The sequence below is a fragment of the Aotus nancymaae genome, unplaced genomic scaffold (assembly GCF_030222135.1).
Source record: "Aotus nancymaae isolate 86718 unplaced genomic scaffold, 86718_ANA_hifiasm-v0.15.2.pri h1tg000012l, whole genome shotgun sequence".
In the NCBI taxonomy this organism is placed as follows: domain Eukaryota; kingdom Metazoa; phylum Chordata; class Mammalia; order Primates; family Aotidae; genus Aotus; species Aotus nancymaae.
The window spans coordinates 33,824,998-33,852,765 of NW_026988423.1; the positions used below are offsets into that span (position 1 = coordinate 33,824,998).

Consider the following 27,768-nt stretch of genomic DNA (forward strand, 5'->3'; position numbering starts at 1 on the left):
TAAGCATTTTGTAACTATGTATTTCAATAGATTAGCGTACACATTACTGGATTTAGGTCATATATATGTACATAGGAACAATTCTGTAAGTTTATCTCTAAGATTTGGGGTTGAAAGCAATGAGGGGAGTCTTCTACTTTATGTAGTTTTGAATTGTTTTAAATTTATTTTGTAGCAAATGTGTGTAACATTTTAATTTCTTTTAAAATTTTCCTTTAATTTATTCTTAGTAAAAATTCACTATTTTGGTAGAAGAACGAGTTTTAACAAATGCAAAAAGTTATATAACCACCACCATGATTAAGACAAAACAATCTTTGCACCTCCCCTCGAATCTCCCCCAGCCCCAGCCAGTTCTCCTGTGCCTCCCCTTCGTGGTTAAGCTCTTCCTCGACCCTTAACCTCTGGCAGTCTATTCTCTAGTCCTAATTACGCCTTTCCTTAATGTTCTATAATAGAATCATATAGCCTTTTGAGTCTGGCCTTTTCACTTAAGCATAGTCATTTGAGATTCGTCCACTATTCATCAATAGTTTTTTTGTTTAGTTTTTTTTTTTGAGATAGGGTCTCACTTTGTCACACAGGCTGGAGTGCAGTGGCATGATCTCGGCTCACTGCAACCTCCACCTCCTGGGTTCCAGAATTCTCATGCCTCGCCTCCTGAGTAGCTGGGATTACAAGCATGCACCACCATGCCTGGCTGATTTTTGTATTTTTAGTAGAGACAGGGTTTTGCCATGTTGGCCAGGTTGGTCTCAAACTCCTGGCCTCAAGAGATCTGCCTGCCTCGGCTTCCAAAAATGTTGGTATTACAGGCGTGAGCGACTGTGCCTGGCAGTGTGTATCAATAGTTTTATTCCTTTGTATTTCTGAGTAGTATTTCATTCCATGTCTGTATCAGTTTTTGTTTATCCATCCTCAAATGAGAGACATTTGGATTGTTTCCAGTTTTTGATAATCACTAATAATGCTGCTATAAACATCTGTATATGGGGTTTTGTGTTTTCTTTTCACTTGGGTTAATATCTAGTGGGGGTTTTGCTAGGTCATATGGTAACCATTTGGTTAACTTTATAAGAAACTGCTAATTCTCTTTCCAAAGAGGCTGTACTATTTTGCATTCCCACCGGCAATGAAGGAGAGTTCCAGTTGCTCCACATCCTCACCAGCACCTGATATTGTCAGTTCATTAAAAACTTTGATTGTTTTAGCAGATGTGTAACAGTACCTCTCTGTGGTTTTTAATTTGCATTTCTCCCATTACTAATCATCTTAAGCATCTTTTCATGTGCTAATTTGCCATATATAGAACCTCTTTGGCAGTGTCTTTTCAAAACTTTTGCACATTGTTATGGGATTATTTTTTAATCGTCAAACTTTGAGAGTACTTTATATATTCTGGGTAAAAATCATTTGTCAGGTGTGAGATTCGTCAGGTCTCACAATGTGCAACTTTTTTCATTTTCTTTCTTTCTTTTTTTTTTTTTGAGGCGGAGTTTCGCTGTTGTTACCCAGACTGGAGTGCAATGGCACGATCTCGGCTCACTGCAACCTCCACCTCCTGGGTTCAAGCTATTCTCCTGCCTCAGCCTCCCAAGTAGCTGGGATTACAGGCACGCACCACCATGCCCAGCTAATTTTTTTTTGTATTTTTAGTAGAGACGGGGTTTCACCTTGTTGACCAGGATGGTCTCGATTCCTTGACCTCATGATCCACCCACCTCGGCCTCCCAAAGTGCTGGGATTACAGGCGTGAGCCACTGCACCCGGCCTCATTTTCTTAACAGTATCTTTTACAGAGCAAAAAATTGTTAATTTTGATGAAGACCAGTTTTTTGTCTTTTTATTTTATGCATCATACTTTTGGTGTCATGACTAAGACTTTTCTGCCTAACTCAGTGTCATAAAGATTTTCTCATGTTTCTTTCTAAAAGTTTTATAGATTTTGTTTCTACTGAAGATCTATGATCCATTTTGAGTGAATTTTAAAAATAATTTACAAGGTCGAGGTTCATTTTTTTTTTTTTTTTTTTTTGCATGTGGATGTCCAATTGCTCCAGCACCATTTCTTAAAGTAATTATTTTTAAAATTTTTATTTTATTTATTTATTTTTTGAAACAGAGTCTCATCATGCACAGTGCCATGGTCTTGGCTCACTGCAATCTCCGCCTCCCGGGTTCAAAGGATTCTCATGTCTCGGCCTCCTAAGTAGCTGGGATTACAGGTGCATGCAACCACACTAGCTAATTTTTGTATTTGTGGTAAAGACAGGATTTCGCCATGTTAGCCAGGCTGGTCTCAAACTCCTGACCTCAAGTGATTTGCCCACCTCAACCTCCCAGAGTGCGGGGATTACAGGCATGAGCCACCACACCTGGCCTCATTTGTTGAAAAGACTATTATTTCTCCACATTAAATGATGTTTCCTTTAAAAGAATGAATATGATTCAAGAACCCAGACATCTTTTGACATAAATGGAGAAAATTCTCTAGACCTTTGGATTCTGAATGGGCTAAAGAGCTCCTCTTTTCCAGGAGAACACCCACAATGTTTGTTTTACTGGAAGTGTCATAAAACTAAACATATTTTACACTCAATTTCTGGAATTTCTAGACTGGTTTTTTTTGCCTAGCTTTTTAGATGAAGGTTTAACTACTCCTTGGGACCAAGGGTCAACAAATGATTATTTTTTTTGACAAACTGACCATATAAAATAAAACTTCAGAATGAGAATGAAACTTATAACTCACTTAATGTAATGTCCCTTTTTTAAAGATTTTTTAAAAAAAAGCCTATGCAAAATGTAAATAATGCAGAAGTATCATCTAGGTTTGGGGGTGTCAAGAGACGCTGGCTTTCTTACTGCCTCTCTGTCCCCTCCTCAGTGTCTCTGGCCAGCTCCTCTTCCTCGCTGTGACCTCATATGTTGGTGTGCCCCAGAGCTCAGTGCTTGCATTTCTTCATTTCTTTATTCCACTCCTTCCCTTGGTGATCTCATGCAATCCCATGGCCACACAGACTCTCAGGAGCTGTGTCTCTAACCAACCTCTAACTGACTCCTATTTACCCAACCTCTATCTACTGACTATCTAACTGACTCCGCAACACGTGCAAGATGTCTAAGACAGAAATCACGGTTTTCTCACTCAATCCTGCTCTTTTCCCAGTCTTTCTCATCTTGGTAAAGGGCACCAACCTGTCTCCAGTTGCTAAGACCAAAACATCAGGCATCTTCTGGCAATTCTCTCTTCCCAGACCTGACATTCAGCCCTTCATCAAGTCATCTCAAACTTAACCGTAAAATACACCCCCTCTCACTGGTGTACCTGCTGCCTCTGGTCTAGAAGAACAGGGCCTGGCCTCCTCACTGGTTTCTCTGCTTCCACCCTGGCCCCTGCAGTCTAACCTCCACACAGAGCCCTAGGGATTGTTAAAGACATCAGTCAGATCGTGTCCTCCCTCAGCTCACATCTTGCCAATGGCTTTTAAAAAAAAATCCAAGTGATTTGTCCTGGCTTACAAGGCCCTGTGTAATCTGGCTCCATCAGATCTCTCCGCAATTTTCTCTCCTTGGCTTCTTGTTTAGTCTGCCTTTCTGCTGTTCTTTGAACTCATGCTTGTTCCACCTTTAGGGTTTTGCCTGTGCTGGTTCTGGGGCTGGGGTGCTTGTCCTGTGCCTTCTCCAGGCGCTCCTCTGCGTGGGGGTGCTTACCTGCAGAAGGGTCCTCTTCCCACCATGGCCTTCCCTGACTCCTCATCCCCAATACCTGCCCTCCACCCTACCTGCCCCATCTTCACACTTTGCTGTATTTTTCATCATAGTTTATCACTACCTGGCATTATTTACGTATTTACTTGTTTATTTGTTTGCTCTCTGCCTCCCCACATGAATCTAAGCTCCATGAAAGTGGGACTTTATAGTATTCATTGCTATCTCCCTAGCTTCCAGAGCAGAGTGTAGCCCATAGTAGATGCTCAGTAAATATACATGGCTGGACTGAATGCAGGATTCGATGCAGATGTGTAGATTCCTTTTCATCCTGTTTTATTCCAAGTCTTTTCCCAAAGGTTATCACTGTTAATAGTTTGATAACTAGCTTTCTAAACTTTTATAAATGCAGACCAAAAAAATCATGGTTTTAAAGAATGATAATACAAATGATTATACGTCATATATTTCTCTCTTAATGTGTTTTATATATTTTTCTCATATTAGTTTATATAGTTTATCCATCTGTTCGATGATCTTCTTCATCAGTTTATATCTTTTTTTTTTTTTAAGAGACAGAATCTCTGGCTGGGCTCAGTGGCTCACACCTATAATCCCAACATTTTGGGAGACTGAAATGGGAAGATTGTTTGAGGCCAAGAGTTCAAAACCAGCCTGGGAAACAGATACCCTGTCTCTACTTCAAAAAAAAGTAAGTTTAAAAAATAGAGATAGGGTCTCACTTTATTGCCCAGGCTGGTCTTGAACTGCTGGCTTCAAGCAGTCCTCCAGCCTCAGCCTGCCAAAGTGTTAGGATTATAGGCATGAGCCACCACACCTGGCCTAGATAGTTATTTTTAATGGTTACATTGTAGTCCATACTATGGATGCACCACAATTTATTTAATCATTTTCCTGTTGAGCGGTATTAATATATGGGTTATTTCCCCCATTCACAATGATAAACTAGGCTGCAGTGAATATGCTTGTACATAAATCTTTGTACACGTAGACCTCAAACTGTAGATACTGCTTAATTTGTCCTGAAGGATTATACTGTTTTACATGCCCACCAACAGTGCATGAATGCCTATTTCCCCATATGCTTGCCAATGCTAGACATTACCACACTTTCAAACTATTATTCAATGTTGGGCAAAAAAATGTTTAACTCTCTTACAAAAGAGAAAGGTGATACAAAGCCTTACTTACAGGTGGATTGTTAGTCATTTCCTACAATGATAAGCTTCTTAGTTTCCAGGTTACACATTAGCCTGCTAAAGGAAGATAGTCTCTTTTGAAAGAAGTGGCAGAATTAAAGGAGTAAGGTGATTTGAGATGAGAAACATCTTACGCCTTTTTAAGAAGCTTCCAGCTTCTTTTTCAAGAAGTATCATTTCAGGATGCGTGCTGTCAGAGCCAAACCACAAGCCCACGTATCCTCATTTTCTTGCTATAAAATATCATTCCCAGGTGATTTTTTTTTTTTCTTAAAAAGAATCCACAGCACAAAACCTCCAGTGTTGGAGTTGGCTGGAGAGTTAATGGAAGTTGTAGCAAGTGGTGATTTATTGTTATTTAACCACTTTGTGGTTTCTGTTGGGCCTTGCTTGATGTGAACTCAAAGAACAAGAGAAGTTATTTGTTTTAATAACTATGACTGGGGTCCAAACGAAGGCATGGGAAGGAATAAGAAGAGAAATGCAATACCAGAGAAGAGAGCGGAGCAGGGGTGGTGGGCTTCTGGGGGACTGTGGGCTTCCGAGTTCCTGAGTACCTGGGCTTCTGCGAGGTTAGTCGGTTTCAACTCAGAGCTAGTATGAATGTTGGATGGCTCAGATGCTGGCCGTGGCCTTGAAGTCACTTGTCAGGGCTGGACAGAATCCCAAAGGGCAGTCCCTGGTTCTTCTCCATTTTCCACAGATATCCGATGGGGAGGATGAGAGGTCCTTTTGTGGCATCAGTATGTTAGGGTTTGAAGGACTCTTTGGAAGCAGCTACTTTTCTTACTCACTGTACAGATGACTAAACTGAGAGATAAAATGATTTACATAGGTAATGATCCAGACATTTTAAGCTCTATGTTGAAAAATGAAAGGAAAGAGCGCTTTACTTGAACTTTACCGATTTAACAGATTGCTGGACAGAAAAGGACTCTTGCCTTGAAATTCCTAAAGCAGGAGTGGCATATCACTGGTATGTATGCCACCATACCCTGCCCGGCCACATGCTTATAGCAGACATTGTTAATGATCGACCCCAGCACCTTTTCCTCAGCCAAGCTCTGACCAGTCTGAGAATCCTCCTTAACACAGTGCTGGAGGCACCAGTCATACCAATCTGAGCTTTCATGTGAATTAAAATCTGTTTTTCTCCCTCTTCTAAATTATGTATCCACGTGATTCATGATGTGGTGATAGCATGGGACTTCAAGCCAGGAGAACTTGGTCTGCTTCCTCCTAGTTAGTTACATTATCTTAGGCAACTCACTTAAACTTTCTGGGGCGATTCACTCCCTCTGAGATGAGGGAGCTGAATTAAGTAATCCCAAAGCATCCTGTCAGCTCTGAAAAATGCTATGATTCAAGGTACACAGACTTCTCAGGAGGAATTCATAGCTACAAGCATGTCTTTTTATAAAGACCACAGGTGGTTCTCAGGAAGTTTGCATATTACAAATCTATTTCAGTTTCTGAAATGTGTGTTTCTAACTTTTCCTGCCTACTTTCTTTTCATCTTCTTGGTTCCATGGACCAAAAATTTAGGGATTCTGAAGGGAGAGAGAGGGGAAAGAGCCACTTAAAACCAGAGGACTTGCAGGAACCTCTTCTTGGCTGTGGGCTTCATCCTCCCACACGAAGCTGAGCAGATCTCCGCGCCCGCCCTGCAGCTGTAGATCTTGAGTTACTTCTCCTTCCCCTTCCTCCATCTGCACCTCCTTATGAGCAGGGCCCTGCCCATCAGCAGACCTCAGCCAGTAGCCCTCCGCAGGTCCCAGCCTGCTTCCCCGCACCGTTCCCCGTGGTGACCTACCTCCCTGCTTGTTTTCCAGGCTCCCCTTCCCTGCGGGCATATCCGCTCCTTTCGGTGATCACCCGCCAGCCCACCGTCATCTCCCACCTGGTCCCTGCCACCCCAGGAATCGCACAGGCACTGTCCTGCCACCCAGTCACCGAGGCTGTCTCTGCTGAGGCCCCAGGGGGCGAGGCCCTAGCCAGCAGCGAGTCAGAGACCGAACAGCCCACCCCGCGACAGAAGAAGCCCCGCCGGAGTCGCACCATCTTCACCGAGCTGCAGCTCATGGGCCTGGAGAAGAAATTCCAGAAGCAGAAGTACTTGTCTACCCCAGACAGGTGAGGACACAGGGAAGGGACCCTTCGCAGTTAAGGCCCTTGAGAAGGGGAGACTTGCTCCGATTGCGGGCCGTGGAGCCACAGCACTGTAGCAGTGAGGCAGGGCACTATGGAAGAATCCACTCCTTTGCTCAACCTTGGTTAACAGAACCCAGCCCGCATGAATCCACCACACGGTCTGTGGCTGAACTTGTACTCAGCACTCTGTCTTCATATTTGAACTTCACTATTTCAGTATAAGAAACAAGGTCAAGTTTAGCAAATTGTTGCTCAGGCGGTCAGTTGGGAAACCGGCTTGGCTTTTAAGCCACTCACACTAAGGATCGGAGGCAGGGGACTAGATCTGGAATTGGATTCATTACCTTCTCAATCTTCTCCACAGCCTCCTGCTAATTCCCCACTGACTCAATTTGCTGGCCTGGCTCTTGCTTGAGAAGGGCTGGATTGATTTGGTTGAGGAGGTCAGACATGTTGGTGAATTTGATGGATGTCAAGTCAGAACTCTTTGACTGAGATCCGGGAGGACCTGGCAGAGAGCCCCTTCTTTAAAACCCTCTGAGATCCATGTTGGGGAGATTGTGACCCTTGCTTTCTGGGAGGCCTCAATGCCTCACCTCCTTTTCTCTAATTTACTATCTTAACTGCAACATATGCCACCACGCCGGTAATCCCAGCAGTTTGGGAGACTGAAGCAGTAGGATGGTTTGAGGCTAGGAATTTGAGACCAGCCTGGGCAACATGGTGAGACCCAGTCTCTATAAAATTAAAATATGAGCCAGGTGTGATGGCATGCGCCTGTAGTCCCAGCCACTCAAGAGGCTAAGATGGGAGGATCGCTTGAACCCAGGAGTTTGAGACTGCAGTGAGGTATGATTGCATCAGATTACATCACTGCACTCCAGGTGAGACCCTGTCTCTTTAAAAAAAATAGTGTGCATCTCATCTTGTTCTTTCAAACTGACTCGGGAGATGGCTGAGCTAATAATGTGTGATCCTATTTACTGGGGAGATTCCCAGGTCCTTTTTCTCTTCTTTTGCCTACTGCCTTGGCCATATCAGGTTGGACACCAGTCCTATCAAAGAGTAAGGGAAGGAAGCTCAGATTACTCTCTTAAGCTATGTAGTAGCTCTTTGATACAAATTTAAGTGGCAGAGGAGTCTGTATATCACGGACTGAAAATTTAGCTTCCGCTTCTGTTAACCAGGCACCGTCAGCTGTTTGCTAAGAGTCTTCTGGGTGCCACTGGGGCACTGTGGCAAGAACTGTAGGTCCAGAAAGTAGTCAAGAGAGTCCTGTTGTGAAGGAAAGGGATCCTGGGAAGGAATGACTATAGGATGCAGCAAGCCAGGCTCTGGTGCCTGTATGGTGTTGAGTGCAGTAGGAACACAGGCTACTGCTGAGCGTGGGAGATGGGGTTACAGAAGCCTTCTCAGAGGAGGCAAAATTTAAGAAGAGCTTTGATTCCAGGAGGGACGGGGCATCCCACACTGAGGGGTTGGCACATACAAGGTAAAGAAGCATGTCTCGCCAGGTACATGGAGGAAACTGCAAGTGTCCAGGACATCTCCAGTTTAAGGTGTGAATGGGGAAATGGTAGAGGTGAACCGAAGGGTGGGAGGGACCTCGTGTGCCTGGCTGAGATGTGGACTTGGTTGTTTAAGCAGTTGGCACTGCCTTTAAGAGCTGGAAGTGACATGACTGGACTTACATTTTAGAATTGTCTCTGTGGTGGCACCATAAATGATGGATGAGAGAGGCCAGAGACAGAGCAGGAGCCAGTTAGGATAGAATCCAGTGATCGTCACTGAAGACTTGAATTAAAGGGTGGCAGTGGGAACAGAGAGGCAAGAATAGAGAGGAGGACAGTTTTTTTTTATTATTATTATACTTTAAGTTCTGGGATACATGTGCAGAAAGTGTAGGTTTGTTACATAGGTATACACATGCCATGGTGGTTTGCTGCACCCATCAACCTGTCATTTACATTAGGTATTTCTCCTAATGTTATCCCTCCCCTAGCCCCCCACCCCTCGACAGGCCCCGGTGTGTGATGTTCCCCTCCCTGTGTCCATGTGTGAGAGGAGGACAATTTTGAAGAGAGAATTGGCAGAATCAACATTGCAGGAGGACACAAGAAGGGAGTTGAGAATTCTGTGGTTCCTGGACTGAGCCACCAGGTGGACAGGGATACCATGAACTGAACTTGGAAGGCAGAGAACAGGGTAGACTGAGATGGGGACAGGTGAGTTCTGTTTTAGACCTGTGCATTTGGGGTGTCTTTGGGCAGATGATGTAGACAGGTCTGTGAACCAGAGGCTAATAGATGGGATCTCCGGGCATGACATGGCTGTTTTGATTTCCCTAGCGTGTAATTGAGAGCCTCATGAACTTGTGCACCCAGTGGGAGTGGGCACCATTGTCTGTGATAGCATGGTGTTGTGTCAAATGGGCCTCAGCACGCGTGGCTAACACTTTAGGCTGATTTTTTAGAAGCGAGAGAATTTTTTTTTTTACAGAAACATTAGTTCTTCACAAATCTCCTGGGACTCCCCGATACCTGCCCAGGCATCTCTCAGGTAACCTACACAGGATTGATTCACTTGTCTGGGGAAGACACCATTTGGCATAGAAGCTGGATCTTCACCCGCCCTCTCCTCGCCTCTCTACGTGACCAGCGCCATGAGCGCTCCCTCCTCCCACAGCTCTCGCCCTCCTCCTCTGTGTTTGTTTCTCCAGTTCCCTAGGTGACCCCATTTAAGTGAATATGCAGGGAAGTGAGAATTTGTAACGGTGGCAGGTAATGAGAGAAAGCTGATGACAGTGAAGCATGTTTCCGTAGCCAGAGTGAGTCAGGGCTGCATTTTTCCCAAGTGAGCTAACTCTGTTTGCTAATGCAGTGGCAGAGCTGTGAACTGAGCCTTCCATTGACTAATGCACCTGATGGCCTCAGGTGAACTGGGCTCGGGAAGGCACCACGAGAGCCATGGAGGACCCGTCTCCAGGGAGGCCGGGGAGACCAAAAGTCAGTGGGGTGGCCCCCTGGGTTCTTGGTTCTCAATGGGTGACTGCTTGGGAAGCAGTGCTTCGTTTGTGGGCAGAGCCAAGTGCTGTTGGCACTGGGAATTTATTGGCTTTAGCCTGTTAATCACTTTCAATAAAACTGCCAGCTTCTAGTAACCCTTCTACAGGGATGACCAGATGTATGTGAGTGCAGGTTTAAGACCAGTTCCAGGGTCCCTTGAGACTCTGTGTATTATTGGGGTTTTAAATTGTGCAGCCTGGTCAGAGCAGGGGGATGGGGTAGCTGCACCCGAGACCTTCAGGGTTGCTCCCTGTAGGCCTCGCTGATGATTAGATTTCCCCAGGTAGAGAGCTGCAGCTGAAAACCCATGCCTGAGACTCCCCATGGAGCAGGCAGATGAGACTGTGGGCCCGAGATTCACCGACGGCAATTCTCAGAAACCCGGGGCCTTGCAGAAAGTGGGGGTCGCTGCCCAAGCTCTGTCAAGGGTGGTTGTCCCAAGTTGCTGCAGTTGAAGTCCACACTGCTTTGCTGAGCAGGGCTGGCGCAGCAGGGAGGCAGCTGATGTTGGCCTAGGGAGGCAGATATCCATTTGGTGCGGAAGGAGACCTGGGTTCTTTTCCTGTTTGGTCAATGGTTGTAGCTCAAGGGCTGACGTTGGAAGCCTCACTACGGACTTCCCTTTCTCATTCCACTTGCTCCACCTGGCTGTTTGCTGCTTACTGGGATGAATCCCTGTGATTCCCTTTGACAGATTCAACTTGTGCAGATATATTGTGGGTGGGGGTGAGCCCCAACATAGGAGCTGGTGTATGCGTCAGACATTGTGGGTTTGAATCCTACCCCACTTCCTAACTCTACCATCATCTGCCAGAGGTTGGCAAAGGTTTTCTAGGCGGGGCCAAATAGTAAATACTTTAGACTTTTTGGGCCATATGGTCTGTGACAACTACCCAACTCTGCTATTGTAGCACAGAAGTAGCTTCGTTTTGCTTTTTTTGTTTTGTTTTGTTTTGAGACAGAGTCTCCCGCCATTGCCCAGGCTGTATTGCAGGGGTGTGATCCTGGCTCACTGCCACCTCCGCCTCCCAGGTTCAAGAGTTTCTCCTGCCTCAGCCTCCTGAGTAGCTGGGATTACAGGTGCCCGCCACTACACCCAGCTAATTTTTGTATTTTAGTAGAGATAGGATTTCGCCATGTTGGCCAGGCTGGTCTCCAACTCCTGACCTTAGATGATCCACCTGCCTTAGCCTCCCAAAGTGCTGGGATTATAGGCTTGAGCCACTGTGCCTGGCTTGTTACAATAAAACTTTGTTTACACAACCAGGTAGCAGACAGGATTTGGCTACAATTGCTGAGAGAATCTAATCTCTCCAAGCCTCAAATCTCTTATCTGTAAAATGGGAATAACTATACCTACTTCACTGTGTTGTGAATGGGATTGATGACAGCATGTCAGGACCTTAGCATGTAGCCAGGAATGCCATGGTGCTCAGGAAATGGTGGCTGTGTTGTAAGATTTAGCCCCAGAAATGGCTTTGACTTTTAGGGCTTTTCAGAACACTACAGAGAAGTACAGAACCATGATTAGCAGTAGAATGAAAAGCAGGAAGCGCTGTGGATTTAATGTTTCTTTCGGAATTTTTATAATATTTATTCATTTATAACATTTTAATTGTTATAACAATTTAGGGCAGCTAGAATGATTGAATCAATCCATTAAGAAGTATTTTTTGAGCAGCGGTTCTGGATTTAGCAGTGTGATGGGCACTTCCATGGGTAGAAAAGAAGTACTGAGTTAGGGAGGCAGAAATAACACAGTCGGAGTGATTAGAGAACAGCGGGAAACGTGGGACACGGCTGCTGGCCTGTGGGAGGGTGCAGAGGAGATGGGCTGTGGCAGCCAGGAGACTCACCTGCCGGAGGTGGGACCGGGGCTGGGGCTGGAGTGATGAGTGAGATTCTTATCAGCAACATCCGGCTTTGCCTTTTGTTTCCAGTTTGGACGTTGGGCCAGAGAGTCAGAGTGAATACTCTTGTCAAGCCAGGAAAAGGACTGTGTTGAAGGCCCAGGCATCCTTCTCAGGTCCCTTGCAGACCACAAATGTTTCAGGATGGGGACTGGCCCAGGTGTCCCCAGGCACGGGCATCTGTTTCTCAGTGTCCCTAAGTTTCCTCTGTTGGATTCTTGGGAGGAAAGAAAAGTGCTTTGGGGAAGACCTGGTTGGATGGGGGTGGTCCAAGCCTTGGTAGCCCATGCTGGAGCCTGTCTGAAACCTGTCAGCAGGATCCCATTTCTCCCGCTCCTCCCCATCCTGCTCACCCTTCCTTTGTATCTCATGCCTTCTAGGTTGGACTTGGCTCAGTCTCTGGGACTCACTCAGCTGCAGGTGAAGACCTGGTATCAGAATCGCAGGATGAAATGGAAGAAAATGGTAAGAAAGGAGTGACTAGCCATGAGCCCATCCTGATGGGAAGGACTTTTTACTCCAGGGCTGATGGGAGGGAGGCAGGACCACGTGGCAGTTTGGGCTGCAGAGATCGGAAGGCCTTCCGTGCTGCTAGCTTGTGGGGGAGCTGTTGGAACTGTAGGTTAAGCTATTTCTCTTGACCTGGATTTCCTAACTAGAGGGATATTCTTTTCCAGTTTCCTTAGAAATCAAAGGAAAAAATGCTCACAGGCTTTTTACTTGCTAGTTTTAACCCTACCTGTGAGTCTTTTCAAACAACTTCCTTCTTCCTCCCACCAAGAGCTAAAAATAAAAGTCAGTGCTCTTTGTTTATAATGACATAGAGGACGCATCTGTTCTTTTAGCTGTGCATCCTCTAATGCAGTGATCCTCAAACTTTGGTGGGCATCAGAGTCCCCTGGGTAGCAGGTTAAATGCAGAACTTGGCCGGGCACGGTGGCTCATGCCTGTAATCAGCACTTTGGGAGGCCGAGGCAGGTGAATCACCTGAGGTCAGGAGTTCAAGACCAGCCTGATCAATATGGAGAAACCCTGTCTCTATTAAAAATACAAAATTAACCAGGCATGGTGGCACATGCCTGTAATCCCAGCTACTCGAGAGGCTGAGGCAGAAGAATCGCTTGAATCCAGGAGGTGGAGGTTATGGTGAGCTGAGATTACACCATTGCACTCCAGCCTGGGCAACAAGAGTGAAATTCCATCTCAAAGGAAAAAAAAAAGCAGAACTCTAGGCCCCCTCCCAGAATTCTGGTCCCAGCAGTCTGGGCCAGGGCTGGGAACGTGCATGTTAACAAGCATCCTGGTTATTCTGAGGTGCCTGGTATCGTGACCAGTTTCCATAATCCTTCTCTAGTACCTAGCTAAAATATTTCCATCTTTGATTTTTAGGTATACTTATTAGAATATATACGTCCCACTTTGGGAGGCCGAGGCAGGTGGATCACGAGGTCAAGAGATCGAGACCATCCTGGTCAACATGGTGAAACCCCGTCTCTATTAAAAATACAAAAAATTAGCTGGGCATGGTGGCGCGTGCCTGTAATCCCAGCTACTCAGGAGGCTGAGGCAGGAGAATTGCCTGAACCCAGGAGACGGAGGTTCCGGTGAGCCAGATTCACGCCATTGCACTCCAGCCTGGATAACAAGAGTGAAACTCTGTCTCAAAAAAAAAAAAAGTGTATATACATCCCTATATTTTGAGGAACTCAATTTCATTATCATTTATCCTTTTCATTTAAAAAAAAAATAGCACTATTGGCCAGTGCAGTGGTTCATGCCTATAATCCCAGCACTTTGGGAGGCCGAGGTGGGAGGATCACAAGGTCAGGAGTTCGAGACCAGCCTGGCCAACATAGTGAAATCCCATATCTACTAAAAATGTAAAAAGTTAGCTGGGCCTGGTGGCAGGCACCTGTAATCCCAGCTACTCAGGAGGATAAGGCAGGAGAATTGCTTGAACCCAGGAGGTGGAGGTTGCAGTGAGCCAAGACTGCACCACTGAACTCCACCTTGGGCAACAGAGCGAGACTCCATCTCAAAAAAAAAAAAGCACTTAAATCCAAATTTTCCAAAGTAGTCGAGTGTTTCCTTTCTCAGCTTTGTAAACCATAGAGACAAGGTCAAAGACCAGAGAAAAAGAAAAAGAGGATGGGTGGCGATAAGGAAAGAAGTCCTGCTGTTCTCTGGCGCCCAGGTGCCACCATGTCACCTGACATGGGCTTCTTACCCCCTCACCGAATCTTACTGGCTCTTTTTCCTCTCGTCCATTCCATGCCTTCATGATGACATTCTAATTTGCTAACCTGTCTGGTCACAAGCCCTATTTCCTGGTGTTTCAGGGCTAGAATGTGATATTTTTCATCATAATCAAATAACTAAGGTATTCTCCTCACGTCAGTTTTCAGGAAAAAAAAAAAAAAGTCAATGGATAGATGTTTTCTCAGTTCCGTGGTTTTGTCCAATATTGTTTCTTCTTAAACTTTTAGTGCTTGCTATACCTGGCTATTTTCTGCTAACGGTGATGGGGGACAAACAAAATAAGTAAATTGCAAATGAATATCAATGGAAAAAATTAGGAGAGAAGTAACAAGCAGCAATTATTGTATTCTCGAAAAAGGGAATTCCTGGGGAAATCTCTAAATTTCCTCTGGGGGAACCTGACCCTGAAATGAAAGGGTTTTCAAATGGAGGTGACTTGGCTCATGAAGTGCTCACAAAGTAGGACAGAGATGCCAGTTACGTGTTCAAACACAGATACTGCATGAGTCAACAAATACATATTTTGTGTCTCATATGAGCCATTCCTTGTCCTAGGCACTATAAGAAGTAATGAAATAAAGTATCACCCCTGCCTACATGGAATTTATGGTCTAGTCAGAGAAACAAGGCCCAAGAAGTAGCTGGCGAGCATGTCATCATTAAGCGCTGGTTGTTACAGATTTATAAGCCCATTGGAGTTCAGAAGAGGGGTAGTGGAGAAGGTTGCTGAGACAAGTTGAAATTGAAGGACGCAGCTGGGTGCGGTGGCTCACACCTGTAATCCCATCACTTTGGGAGGCCGAGGTGGGTAGATCACCTAAGGTCAGGAGTTTGAAACCAGCCTGACCAATGTGGTGAAACTCTGCCTCTACTAAAAATACAAAATTAACTGGGCGTGGTGGTGAGTGGCTGTAATCCCAGCTAGGGAGGGATTACAGGCGAGGCTGAGACCAGAGAATCCTTTGAATCCAGGAGGTGGAGGTTGCAGTGAGCCAAGATCGTGCCATTGCACTCCAGCCTGGGCAATAGAGTGAGACTTCGTCTGAAAGAAATTGAAGGAAGAATGGATTCGGTTAAATAGATAGTCTTCCAAAAACTCTACAGTGCTAGGCACACATAGACACCTTTTAGGGGATTGATCTCTAAAGAACTAGACTTGGGAGTGAGAAGCGCCAGCCCGTGTTCCCATGCTTGCCCTTCCCTGGCTGATTTTGGGCAAGTCCCTTCACTGCTTTCTGTGCAAGATCCACCACCCACCTCCTTCCTCGTCAATCATCAGCATTGAAATCAATGTCTCCTGAGTAGCAGAGGTATTGTTTAAATTGGTTATCAGCAATCTTTTTATGACTCAGATGATTAAGGAATTGACAGCCAGCCTCCTCTGCCAGCACCGCCCAGTGCCCGTGGGACAATACGTGTGCCTTTGCCTCTGACGTCACTTGTTTTTCACCAGCAACTGCGCTGCTGGCACAGTTGTGGGCCAGTTATTGATAGGTATCAAGGCCGTGTAAGCCAAAATGGAAGTAACTTAGCAGATTTAACCTCAGAGACCATTCTACAAGCCAATCACTTTCAGGTCCCTTTAAGAGCCAAGAGGGCCAAGCTGTCAGTTCACTTTTGCAATAATTCATTGAGCATTTAACATTCAGGCCATGGAGATGCAAAGATAAGACATGAGCCTGTCCACTAGAAAATAAAATTATAAAAAGATACTCAGTCAAATGCAGGAGACAGACCTGCAAACTGGTATCATTATTACATGGAGCCATCAGGGAGATTTATAGGATCAGCGCAGAGAGTGGAATAGCAAGGCTTTGTTGCGATCCTGATTGCTTCATCTAGTTTCCCAGTAAAACTCTTTCAAGGCTATCTCTTTAGGTACTGGGGAGGAAAAGAAAAAGATAATTGGGTAATAAAGATGTCTCAAGGCTAGTAACCTAATTGGAACTGGAAAAAGATTAGCACTTGATTCTCAGACTTATTCACATGGCTGCCAAGGGTAACCCTGCCAGAACCAAGATAGCATCTTTGACGAGTTCTGACCGGTCAGCATTGGTAACCTATAGCGGGTTGGGTAAATTTAATCTTACACATTAAGATGGGACGTGCACCCTCTATTTCATGTCTGTTGAATTTAGTTCCAGCGGGACCCACAGTGTTTTGCAACAGGCTGAAAGCCTCATTATTCAGTGGTCTATTTGAGCTCTAAAATACAATTCTGTTCCATGAGAGGATGTAAACAGATACCTCCTTTCTCTCCTAGTCACAGAATTGGGAGGGCCCCACGGTCATTGTCTTTCTCATAAGAAGTCCCTGAATAGTTAACAGCTCTGTGAATTGTTACCAGTAGCTCTCTGTGTTATCTTGGGCAGGTTACTTAACCTCTCTGTGCCTGTTACTCCCCAGTAAAAGGCCTAACATGTACCTTGTAGGGTTGTATTATTAACTAAGCTAATCTCTGTAAAACACATAAATAGGACCTGCCATGTAGGATACAGCCAAGAGATGTGATTGCCATGATTATTATCATTTTTAGCATTTTTTTTTACCTATCCACAAAATCCATGTCCTCAAAGAATCCAAATTTTTGGAGGCCAGGATACATAAGCCAAAAGTGAATTTTACGAGTTTCAGGGACTCCCAGCAGCCCTGAGTGCTTGTCCTTTCTCAGTCCCTGCTCCCTAGTAGTGTCCGAGTCAGCGCCTTGGCATTTGGGGCCCTGCTTGAGGTCCAGCAGAACATCCCATCTTCAGGCTGAGAAGTTTGGCTAATGTGAACAGCGTCTGGGAGGAGATTCATGCTGGGGAATCCAAACTTGTCTCTCAACTTCATGGAAGCAGTCATCAGTTATGTGGCCCTCGATGCTCTATAAAGCTGCAGAGAAAGACAGAGAAAAAGGAGCAAAGATCACCCCCACTATTAAGTCTACTGCCTGGAGTCTGCTGGGAGGTTGGGTAATTGCAAATAAATATCAGACGTAGAACAGTGGCCCATGTTACATATCCCTTGCACATTATGCTGAGTGCAATACTGCTAAGACAGTTTAATTCAAATGGTCAGGAGGTTTGTGTTCAAATCCCAACTCTGCCTTGGCTTGCCCTTTGATACTGACAAATTCTGTCAGTTCAGTTTCCTATCTGAAAAGTGCAGGGAAGGAGAGGGTTCCTCCCTGCACTGACATTCCCTGCCCCTCTCCCCAGGCTGCTGGGGAGGGAAGCAAAAGGCTTGGTCTTAACACCCTCAGCAACAGAACATCTGAATACCTCGTTTCAGAGTTTGGAGGACGGCTGTGAGCAGGCATGGCTCATAAAAGTGGATAGTGTGCTAGGTGTTCTTCTGAGAGGCAGAAGGAGGCATGTGACCTCTTATACAATGAGCTCTCTGGCTTCTCCGGATCAATGGGACTAAACTGGCTCTAAGAATAAATGGGGAGAGGGCTCCCAGGACGAGGACCACAGGGTGCATGTGAATGGGCAGCTCCTGATGGAGGGTGGTTCTGAGATAATTGCATGTCTCAAGTGTGCTGGAAGGCAGGGGGCCAGAGGTTGAGTGCAGAAAGCAGCCGAGAGGGTAGTTATCTCCTAATTATTGCTTGTGCTGGAATGTTTTATTCCATTTAGAAAATGGTCTAATTGTTTTGGTTTTTTGTTTTTTTTTTCCATGCAGTAGGAAAACAGCCAGGTGGGGTCTGCCCAAACCGTGTGGGTGGTGTTCTCTAATTGCTGGGCTGGACTTTCTTTTGCCAATTAGGTGGCTTCCATAGACCTGCCCTTTTCTAGTTTGATTACTACACAAGGCAACTTACTTTTGTATAACCTCTTTCATACTGAGTGGAGCTGCTTTCAACATGTAAATTCCATCTTGGCACAACTGGGTGCTTTCGAAAGTCTGCACTCAGACTGAAATCAAAATCAGATAATGACTTTGAAAAGAAATACAGGCAACGTCTTCTCCCCAGGGTTGGTTTCTGTCAGCATCTCTGCCTTGTTAAATGTCCCCTTAATATCTGTGTGTTAGCTGTTTGGGTGGAAAAGACAGTGGTTGAGTAGATTTTCAGCTAAAAGGAGGTGTTTACTGAGAACTTCTTGTTTTTCTCACTTCATACACAAAAATTAACTCAAAATGAATCATTATCTAAATGGTAAGAGTGAAAACTATAAAACTGAGAGTATGAGTAAGTATTCATGATCTTAGATTAGACCAAACCTTCTTAGATATTACACCAAAAGCAAAAGCAACAGAAGAAAACATAAATTGGGCTTCATCAAAATTTAAAAATTTTGTGCTGTGAAGGACATCATTAGAAAAATCAAAAAACCCACAGAATGGGAGAAGCTTACATCTGATAAGGGACATGTTTCCAGAATATTTAAAGAACTCTTACAACTCTATAATAAAAAGACAACCAGATTTAGAAATGGGCAAAAGATTTGAATAGACATTTCTCCAAAGAAGATATACAGCTAGCCAATAAGCACTATGAAAATATGCTAAACTTCATTGGTCATTAGTGAAATGTAAAGCAGAACCACAATGAGATACTATTTCCCACCCCCTAGGATGGCTATGGTCAGACGTCGACAAGTGTTGGAGAAGATGTGGGAAACTGGAACCCTCATATGCAGCTGGCTGGAATGTAAAATAGTGCATTTGCTTTGGAAAACAGTCCTCAAACTGTGAAACATAGAGCTCCTAAATGATCCAGCAATTCAGTTTCTGGGTCTATACCCAAAAAAAGTGAAAGCAGGGACTCCAACAGATATTTATATGCCTGTGTTCATAGCAGCTTCATTCACAGTAGCCCAAAGGTGGAAGCAACCCACATGTTCATCAACTGATGAGCAAATGAAAAAAATATAGTATATCCATAAAATGGAACATTATTTACTGGCATATGCTACAACATGAACATTGAGAACATTATGTTAAGTGAAAGAAACCAGTCACAAAACTCCACCTATTATATGATTCTGTTTATATAAAATGTCCAAAAATAGGCACATCTGTAGAGACAGAAGCAGACTAGCGGTTGCCTAGGGCTGTGGGCAGATCAGGTAGGGGTTAGGGGGAAATAGGGACTGACCACTAATGCTATGGGCTTTCTTTTTGGGGTGGTAGAAGTGTTCGAAAATTGCATTGTGGTGATAGTTGTACAATTCTGTGACTATCATAACGATCACTGAATAGTGCACTTTAAACGGATTTGATATGTGAATTATATCTCAAAGCCACATAAAAAATAAGTTATGGTTTCATTCTTAAACTTCAGCACCTGGAGGTCCTCTGCTACTCTTGAAGGAAAGAGAAACAGTCAGTAAATATTTAGGGACTATGAAAAGATGGACAGTCCCTAAATATTTACTTTATATGTATAGAATATTTATTTAGATGCATAGAAGTTAGCTGGAAGTTTGATTCTTGGAGCATGGAGAAATGGAGAGAAGCAAGTTTTGTCTTCAGGGAGCTTATATGCAAATATCAAAGATAAGATTAAGCTAGGTTATATATAGAAGATAAGATTAAGATTTATAAATAGCAAGACTATCTCCCACCCCTAATCATCTCTGCTAATCCAGGTCCTCTTGAAGCCTTTCTCACTAGCTGCCCAGAAAATCAAGGACTGTGCCAAGCCAGGGAGGAAGGAGTGTCTGTTACATTCCAAAGTAAAATATAAATATTTTAAAAATTATCCCTGCCTACCGCCTGGGACTCGTGTGGGTCACAAATTGGGGTAATAAGGGTGCCAGGACTTTGAAGTCAGCCAAGGCCATTTACGGTTCAGTTATTTGGCTTGCTTTATATCTTTCCTCAACTCTAGGGAAAGGTTTGTTGAGAAAGCCTAGTTCATTTGGTAACAGTTGTCAAACACCTGCTACATGCAGGGGCTGAGTGAGAGGGGCAGCAGGTAAACATGCAGTGACCACGGTTTCTAGAAACTGTTCTGGTCGGGAGAGTAGAGGCTGCTCCTAGGGCACATAGCAGAAGGCATTTAACCTAGACCTCGGGGATCAGGAAGGCTTCCAGGAGAAGTTAGCCAGGAGAAGGAGGGTGGGTGGCATATTTATTCTGGGCAAAGGAAACCTACCATTCAGGGGCAGTTCTGGTCCCTTCATACACGTTATCTGTTGGTCACCCTCACTGTCACCCTGTAATACAAGATATTATTATTCCCATTTTACAGATTAGAAAACAGATGCTCAGGGCCTTTAAAGGACTTTCCCAAAGACAAAGATGATAAGTGACACAGCTGGAATTTCACCCAGTTTTTCTACTATCAAAGCCAAAACGCTTTTTAAACTCTTTGCTGCACTTCTTTGTACACTGCAAGACTACATGTTTTATAATATATTTTTTCTGATTACAGAAATACTTATGTTTAATCATTGTTGAAAGCTTAGAAAACAGAAAAGATTAAAAATAATCCATGATCGTGCAAACAAGATGTACAGATCACTGCAATCAAGGTGGTGTATAGGTTGTCTAGCCTCCAAATTGGATTATGCTAAGAACCTGTTTTATACAAAAATATATTAATAATATTTTCCATAGTATTAAACATTCTCTTACATGGTAATCGTAACGGTTGTCAAGTATTCTCTCTTTGGGATTTACTATAATTCTACGCGATTACATATCACTCCCCTCCAACTTGTGCTGCTATAACCAATATTGTGATGAATATTTTGGCAGATCAATCTTGGTCTCAGTCTTAGATAATTTTTTAAAATGTAGCCTAAGAAATTTCTGTGTCAAAAAGCTATGCACATTTCAAGGCTTTTGATTTGAACTCTCAGGTTGTCTTGAAAAGGTTGCAGCAATCACACTTTCACACAGTGTGTTTATTTTCCGCCTTGCTACGTATATTGTTGTCTTTTTAGCTTGTCAACTTGATAGTTGCTGCATTAACATTTTAATTTTCATTTCTTTCCTTATTGTTGAAGTTGAATTCTGTAGCTGCTTATGATTATTGTATTAAATGCCAAAATATGTAATATTAACTAAAAGTGCATTGAGCATTTAAAGAATGAAGGTGTCTTTGTAGGCCAGAGGTGTTGGGTTGAAATATATTTTGCCAAATCCTGCAGTTTCACTGCCAGAACAGATGGTTTAGATGCAGTGTGAGGTTATACTGGGAGGAAAAAGGCAGAGAGGAGTTATTTCTTACATTTAATAACTGTTTTTCACTCATGCAGGTTCTTAAAGGTGGACAGGAAGCACCCACAAAACCCAAAGGTCGCCCCAAGAAGAACTCTATCCCCACATCAGAAGAGATTGAAGCTGAAGAGAAGATGAACAGCCAGGCCCAGGGTGAGGAGCGACTGGAGCCCTCCCGGGGGCAGGAGGAGCTCTGTGAAGTGCAGGAACCGAAAGCATGTGATGTCCCCTTAGAGATGGCAGAGCCACCAGACCCACCCCAGGAGTTGCCAATACCCTCTTCGGAACCCCCACCATTAAGCTAAAGTAAAACCCTTTTGAGGGAAAAGGGAGACTGGGGCAAAGGGAAAAGAGAGAAGGCAGGGAGCGTAGGGAGAGAAAACCTTCCGGCAGCCTAGTAAACTGGGGGAGAAGATCTCTACCCGTCTCCCTCCCTCCCACAGTTCCCAGTGGCCTTGTCATCACAAGCATTTGACAAAGACTTGCTTGTCTTGGGCCTTTCTCTTCCTGAAAGGCTGCTTTAGCCGTGGATGCTCTTAATTAAGGGAGAGAGCACCTAGGAGCTGCCTGCCCCAGCTGGGGTGACGGCTGTGGAGCTGGGTCTGTGTTGCAAGCCCTATCCAGGCATGCAGTGGAGGGCGCTTAGCTCTCTCCCTCCTGACCTCTGGGCAGTCAGTCATCAAAGCAGAGAGACATGGCGGCACATGGGCAGCATGCCCAGGTTCCTTGCTGACTCAGCATTTATTTCTGTAGTTTTAAAAAAGAATTTAATGTTTTTGGTTGTTTTTTTTGGGGGGGTGAGGGTGGGCAAAAGTATGGGGGGAGTTCTGAGTTATTAGAAATGTTTCTGAATCAAGTTTGTTTGCAGACACGTGTGCCTTTGTACCCATTATAAAATGGTCATGAGACCCAAGAACTGATAAGCTTTTTTTTTTTTTTTTTTTTGCTTCATTAGCCCATTTATGCCTAGTGTTCCATTATTGGAATGCCAAGCTTGTGGGAGTTATTTATATCCTACTGTTCAAGATCATCACCAAGGTCTGATTTTTCATAAAAAAAATTTACGACCTTCAGCATAAACGGGTTAAGGTGTCATCCCTGAAGCTGCAATGCAGATATGTTCAGATAACTTTTATTTTTTAATTAAAAATAAATCTTTCAAAAGGATTGAGCATTTTGTGTCTTCTTGGGACTGTATCTAACCCTGCCTAAATGTGTCCTCCACAGAGGCCAGAGAGTGAACCAGACTCGGTGGGGTCACCTTTTCCTTGTCTATAAAACAAAGGATTGGGTCAGGCCGCTGGTGTCCAAGTGCTGAGAGCTATGGGAGTGGCACCGAGCCTCGGGGGTGGGACAGGGCAGAGTAGCGGGGCTCTTCCCTCCACCTCTCCCACCGCCTTCTGCAAGAGCAGCTCCATTCTCAGCCGCTTTATATTTGGGTGTCTGTTTTACTTTTTTAAAGAGGTAAGAAATGTATATGCTTCAAAAGTCAGAATTATAAAAAAGAAGTCTTGCTTCCTCCCTGCCCTCTCTTCCCCTGAATCCCCTGCAGGTATTTATTTTTATTGGTTTCTTGTTCATCTTTCCAGGGTTTATTGACTAAGTGTTCATTTGGATGATGGGTTCTGCAACTTTTATCAAAAGAAGACTTGAGAACTACTTAGCTAGATGTGCTGGGTGACTTTAAATTTAAAAATGGTGTTCCACGTTAATTTAAGACCAAAAAGAGGGAGGCTCTATCTATCTAGACTTCCTAGCAGGAGGACTCTGCCTCCGTTTTTTTGTCTGATTCTCATGTATTCTGACCCAGAGCATGAACTCACAGGGGTCACCTTTATGATCACTGCCCCGGCATCTCACCTGTGATGCCTTACAGGGCCGAGTGCCCATTTAGAGGACTCTCAGTTATTAATTCCACAGTAACTCCGCCCAGTTGCAGGCTTGGAGAATACCAACCGACTTTTAACAGTGGCCTCAACAAGGAAGCCAAACCTGTTACTAGTTCTGTAAAACAATCGCATAATTCATTTCAAAGTTAAAACAGGAAAGATCCACGTGTTTTCCATCACCTGGCAGGCAGCCTGCTTTTATCCATTAACAGAGACAATCAGAAAGTGACTGCAGTTTTGACTTTGCCAAGGTAGTGCCTCATTCCCTTTGCTATTGAGATCCACAGAGAAAGCAGTCTTTTTCTTGACTCTTGTGAATAGACAAAGGACGGGAGGATTTGGCTTCCAAGAACCAGTTTGAGCAGACCACACCCAGCTGCCTGTCGAGGTTGCTTTCACCAAGCGGGCAGAATGCTGTCTCCTCTACCTCCAGCCCACCCCATGGTACAGTTTTATGATCTACCTACCAGGTGGTGTCACAATGAGCCAAAGAATGTGCACAACGGCCAAAGTAAGCCGGTGGGTTGGTGCTGGTTCAGTCTCAATCCAAAGGAAGCGTTCTGTCCTGTTCACCCTACCCCAAAGAGGCCTCCTGTCTGGATGCTGGCTTCCCAGGACGGCGTTTGTTCTCTTGCCCTGGGCTCCCATGATGTCCTTTTCTTTAAGTTCAGGGGCACATCTGCAGGTTTGTTACATAGGTAAGTTTGTGTCATGGGGGTTCATTGCACAGATTATTTCATCACCCAGCTATTTAAGCCTAGTACCCACCAGTTATTTTTCCTGATCCTCTCCCTACCAGTGAGAACCCTCCTCTCTCTGGTAGGCCCCTGTGTGTATATTTCCCCTCTGTGTGTCCATGTGTTTTCATGGTGTCCTCTTCTGAGATACCTGATAGTGACTGTCACCGCACAATATACGTGTCCATACACAGCCGTATTCCTGAGCGCTGGGTTCTGGGCGCTCTTTCTGACCTCTGGTTGTCACTCCTTGGCACCTGACCTGTGCTTTTGTGTCTTGCCCCTCGGAGTTGAATTCACTGGTGAACGTAAAACCTCTGATGAGCTTTCCTTGTGTTTTGGAGGATCCAAGCCCAAGCCCTTGACTTGTCTTCTGGCCTCAGTTATGCATGGCTTTGCCTGGTGACCCAGAGAGGCCAGCCTGTGCCTTTTAAAAAGTTATTTTTTTTTAATTGACAAATAAAACTTGTGTATATTTATGGTGTATAACATGATATTTTGAAACGTATGCATGGTGGAATGGCTAAATCAAGCTCATTAACATATGCATGATCTCACATGTTTATCTATGGTGAGAACACTGAAAATCTACTCTCTCGGCAATTTTCATGTATACAATACATAATTGACTATAGTCACCATGTTGTATAATACACCTTTGGATTTATTTCTCCTAAAATTTTGTTCCCTTTGACCAACATCTCCCCAATCTCCCCTGACCCCTCACCCCTGGCAATCACCATTTTACTCTTTGCTTCTATTAGTTCAGCTTTTTTAGATTCCACATGAAAGTGACCTCAATGCCCATCAATGATAGACTAGATGAAGAAAATGTGGTACATATACACCATGGAATACTATGCAGCCATAAAAAGAACAAGATCATGTCCTTTGCAGGGACATGGATGGAGCTGGAGGCCATTGTCCTCAGCAAACTAACACAGGGACAGAAAACCAAATACCACATGTTCTCATAAGTGGGAGCTGAGTGATGAGAACACATGGACATGTGGTGGGGAACATCACACACTGGGGCCTTTCAGATGATGGAGGGCGAGAGGAGGGAGAGGATCAGGAAAAACAACTAATGGGTACTAGGCTTAATACCTGGGTGATGAAATAGTCTGTACAACAGACCCCCATGATGCAAGTTTACCTCTGTAACAAACCTGAGTTTATACTCAGAAGTTAAAATAAAAGTTAAATATTAAAAAACACAGTGACATTATATGATATTTGTCTTCCTGTGCCTGGCTTATTTCCCTTAACATAACATCCTCCAGGTTACCATGTCACCACAAATGACAGGATTTCCTTCTCTTTAAAGGCTGAGTAGGGCCGGGCGCGGTGGCTCACGCCTATAATCCCAGCACTTTGGGAGGCCGAGGCGAGTGGATCACGAGGTCAAGAGATCAAGACCATCCTGGTCAACATGGTGAAACCCCGTCTCTACTAAAAATACAAAAAATTAGCTGGGCATGGTGGCACACACCTGTAGTCCCAGCTATTCGGGAGGCTGAGACAGGAGAATTGCCTGAACCCAGGAGGCAGAGGTTGCGGTGAGCCGAGATCGCGCCATTGCACTCCAGCCTGGGTAACAAGAGCGAAACTCCGTCTCAAAAAAAAAAAAAAAAAGATGGAGTAGTATTCCACTGTGTATATAGACCGCATTTTCTCTCTCCATTCACCCTGTGATCGACACTTGGCTGTTTCCATAGCTCGGCTGTTGTGAATGCAGCTGCAGCGAACATAGAGGTGCAACTATGTCTAACATGCTGATTTTATTTCCTTTGGTGTACACCCAGGAGAGGGATTGCTGAGTCATATGGTAGTTCCACTTTTAATTTTTTGAAGAAACGGCTGGCCTTTTGAATGTGAGTAGGGTCATTGCTGTCTGTGCCCTGCTTGAGAGCCAAGCTCTGCTCCTCGAACTTCATCCTTCTCTTTTTTCCCCAGTTCCTAAAGCTTGTGACTGGCATCCAGAAACCAGCTTCACAGTTTTGCTCTGACGCGTGTTGTGTTGGAGGCGGTTCTGTGCGGGTCTGGAGCAGGATTACACAGCATGGAGTGCCCTTTGCTCTCTCAGCTTCTTTCTCCGGGTGTCTCAACTTTAGCTTTCCCATTGGCCACTTGCCTTTCCAGGCCTTGCTAAACAAAAGCATCCTCTCCCCTTCCTGGCATCCAGGAGCGCGGCCCCTGCGAGTTCAGGGTGTTACTCAAGGGTCTGATAACTGCTGCTGTTTTGAAGTTTTCCGGGAAAACGAGAGAGCCGTGGCAAGCCCTCAGGAATCTAACTTGGAGAAGCTGACCTCTTAGGGACTTTAGCCCTCTCTTCTAGAAGTGTCTTTCCTCTGGGAGGCTTGTAGAGCACTTTCACAAGCACACTGCTCTTCTACTGCCCCCTTGGGCTGTAAAATGGGCTGTTCCTCCAGTTTTATACAAACCCATTAATCACAGAGAGCTTAATGTCTTTCCTGGGGTCTTATGGTTACTCGGGAGCCTTGCTGGGAACCAAGGCCCTGGGCCAGACTCCCTGCAGTGGGTCTTTGCCATTAGCACTGCAAAGGGCTGCGGTGGAAAAGCTCCCGGTACTCAGCTTTCTTCCCACTGCAGGCATTCGGAGGTGGGGGGTTCCTGCCTCTGCTTCCGCAGGATGCATCTTAACTGCTAAAGAGTGAAGGATTCCTGCTGAAGCTCCCAGACTCCAAGTCTGCACGTCTGAGTTTCTGTTGTGGATCACGATGCCCTCGGTTTGCTTACGCAGGGTCTGCAAAGGTTTCTTGAGACACAACAGCAGCCCTATCTTTTTTCTTTTTTTTGAGACAGAGTCTCACTGTTGCCCAGGCCGGAGTCCAGTGGCATGATCTTGAATCACTGCAACCTCTGCCTCCCAGGTTCAAGCGATTCTCCTGCCTCAGCCTCCTGAGTAGCTAGGCTTACAGCCACATGCCCACACTTGGCTAATTTTTATATTTTTAGTAGAGATGGGGTTTCCGCATGTTGGCCAGGTCGGTCTCAAACTCATGACTTCAAGTGATCTGCCTGCCTCAGCCTCCCAAAGAGCTGAGATGACAGGTGTGAGCCACCGTGCCCAGCCCCGGCAGCCCTGTCTTGACAGCCAGCAACCACATGGTCTCATGCTATGAGCCATGAGCCCTCAAAGTCATCTAAACACATCTATCCAAAACCAGCCTTACTGAGGCTGGTTTAAAGTTTCTCTGAGTCTGGCCAGTTCTAGAACTGTCTTGAAGAGCGGGTATGAGGGCACTGTGAGCCTTTTCCATCCACAGAGTGCTTAGAGTTCAGCCACCCTTCTCACAACCCTTGAACTTCATTCTACCTCAGCCTCTCCCCACGCGCCTGGGCTGGGTCTGGCTTAGAACTAGACTGGAGGCTATGAAACTCTGTCCTCCTCAGAAATACTGTTTTGTTAGCCTCGTCTAGTGTTGTCTGCTCAGCAGAAAGTGAGCAGGGACTTAGCAGTCACCTGGCTGACAGTCTGCATGAAAGACCGTCCCACGGGCTTCCCCCACTCTCTCTCCCACCCAGATCAATGTTAGCTGGGAGTCAGATCCTCTGTCAGTTTTCCATAGGTGCTACGTAAATCTTCCCCTGCATTATATTTGAAAGGACCCTTTGAGGGGCAGGTAGTGTTGGGGTTAAAGAGTTAA

At 44.9% G+C, this 27,768-nt stretch overlaps 1 protein-coding gene across 1 annotated transcript in view; it reads left to right on the forward strand.

The window, feature by feature from the left end:
* BARX2 (BARX homeobox 2) overlaps positions 1-22,638 on the forward strand; it is a 77,381-nt gene extending 54,743 nt beyond the window's left edge. Inside the window, exons 2-4 of the mRNA XM_012470628.3 lie at positions 6,764-7,064; positions 12,438-12,522; positions 21,510-22,638. Of these exons, the coding sequence (XP_012326051.1) occupies positions 6,764-7,064; positions 12,438-12,522; positions 21,510-21,776 (653 nt within the window). The 3' untranslated portion in view covers positions 21,777-22,638. The remainder of the gene's footprint in view (positions 1-6,763; positions 7,065-12,437; positions 12,523-21,509) is intronic.
* Positions 22,639-27,768: the final 5,130 nt, after the last annotated feature.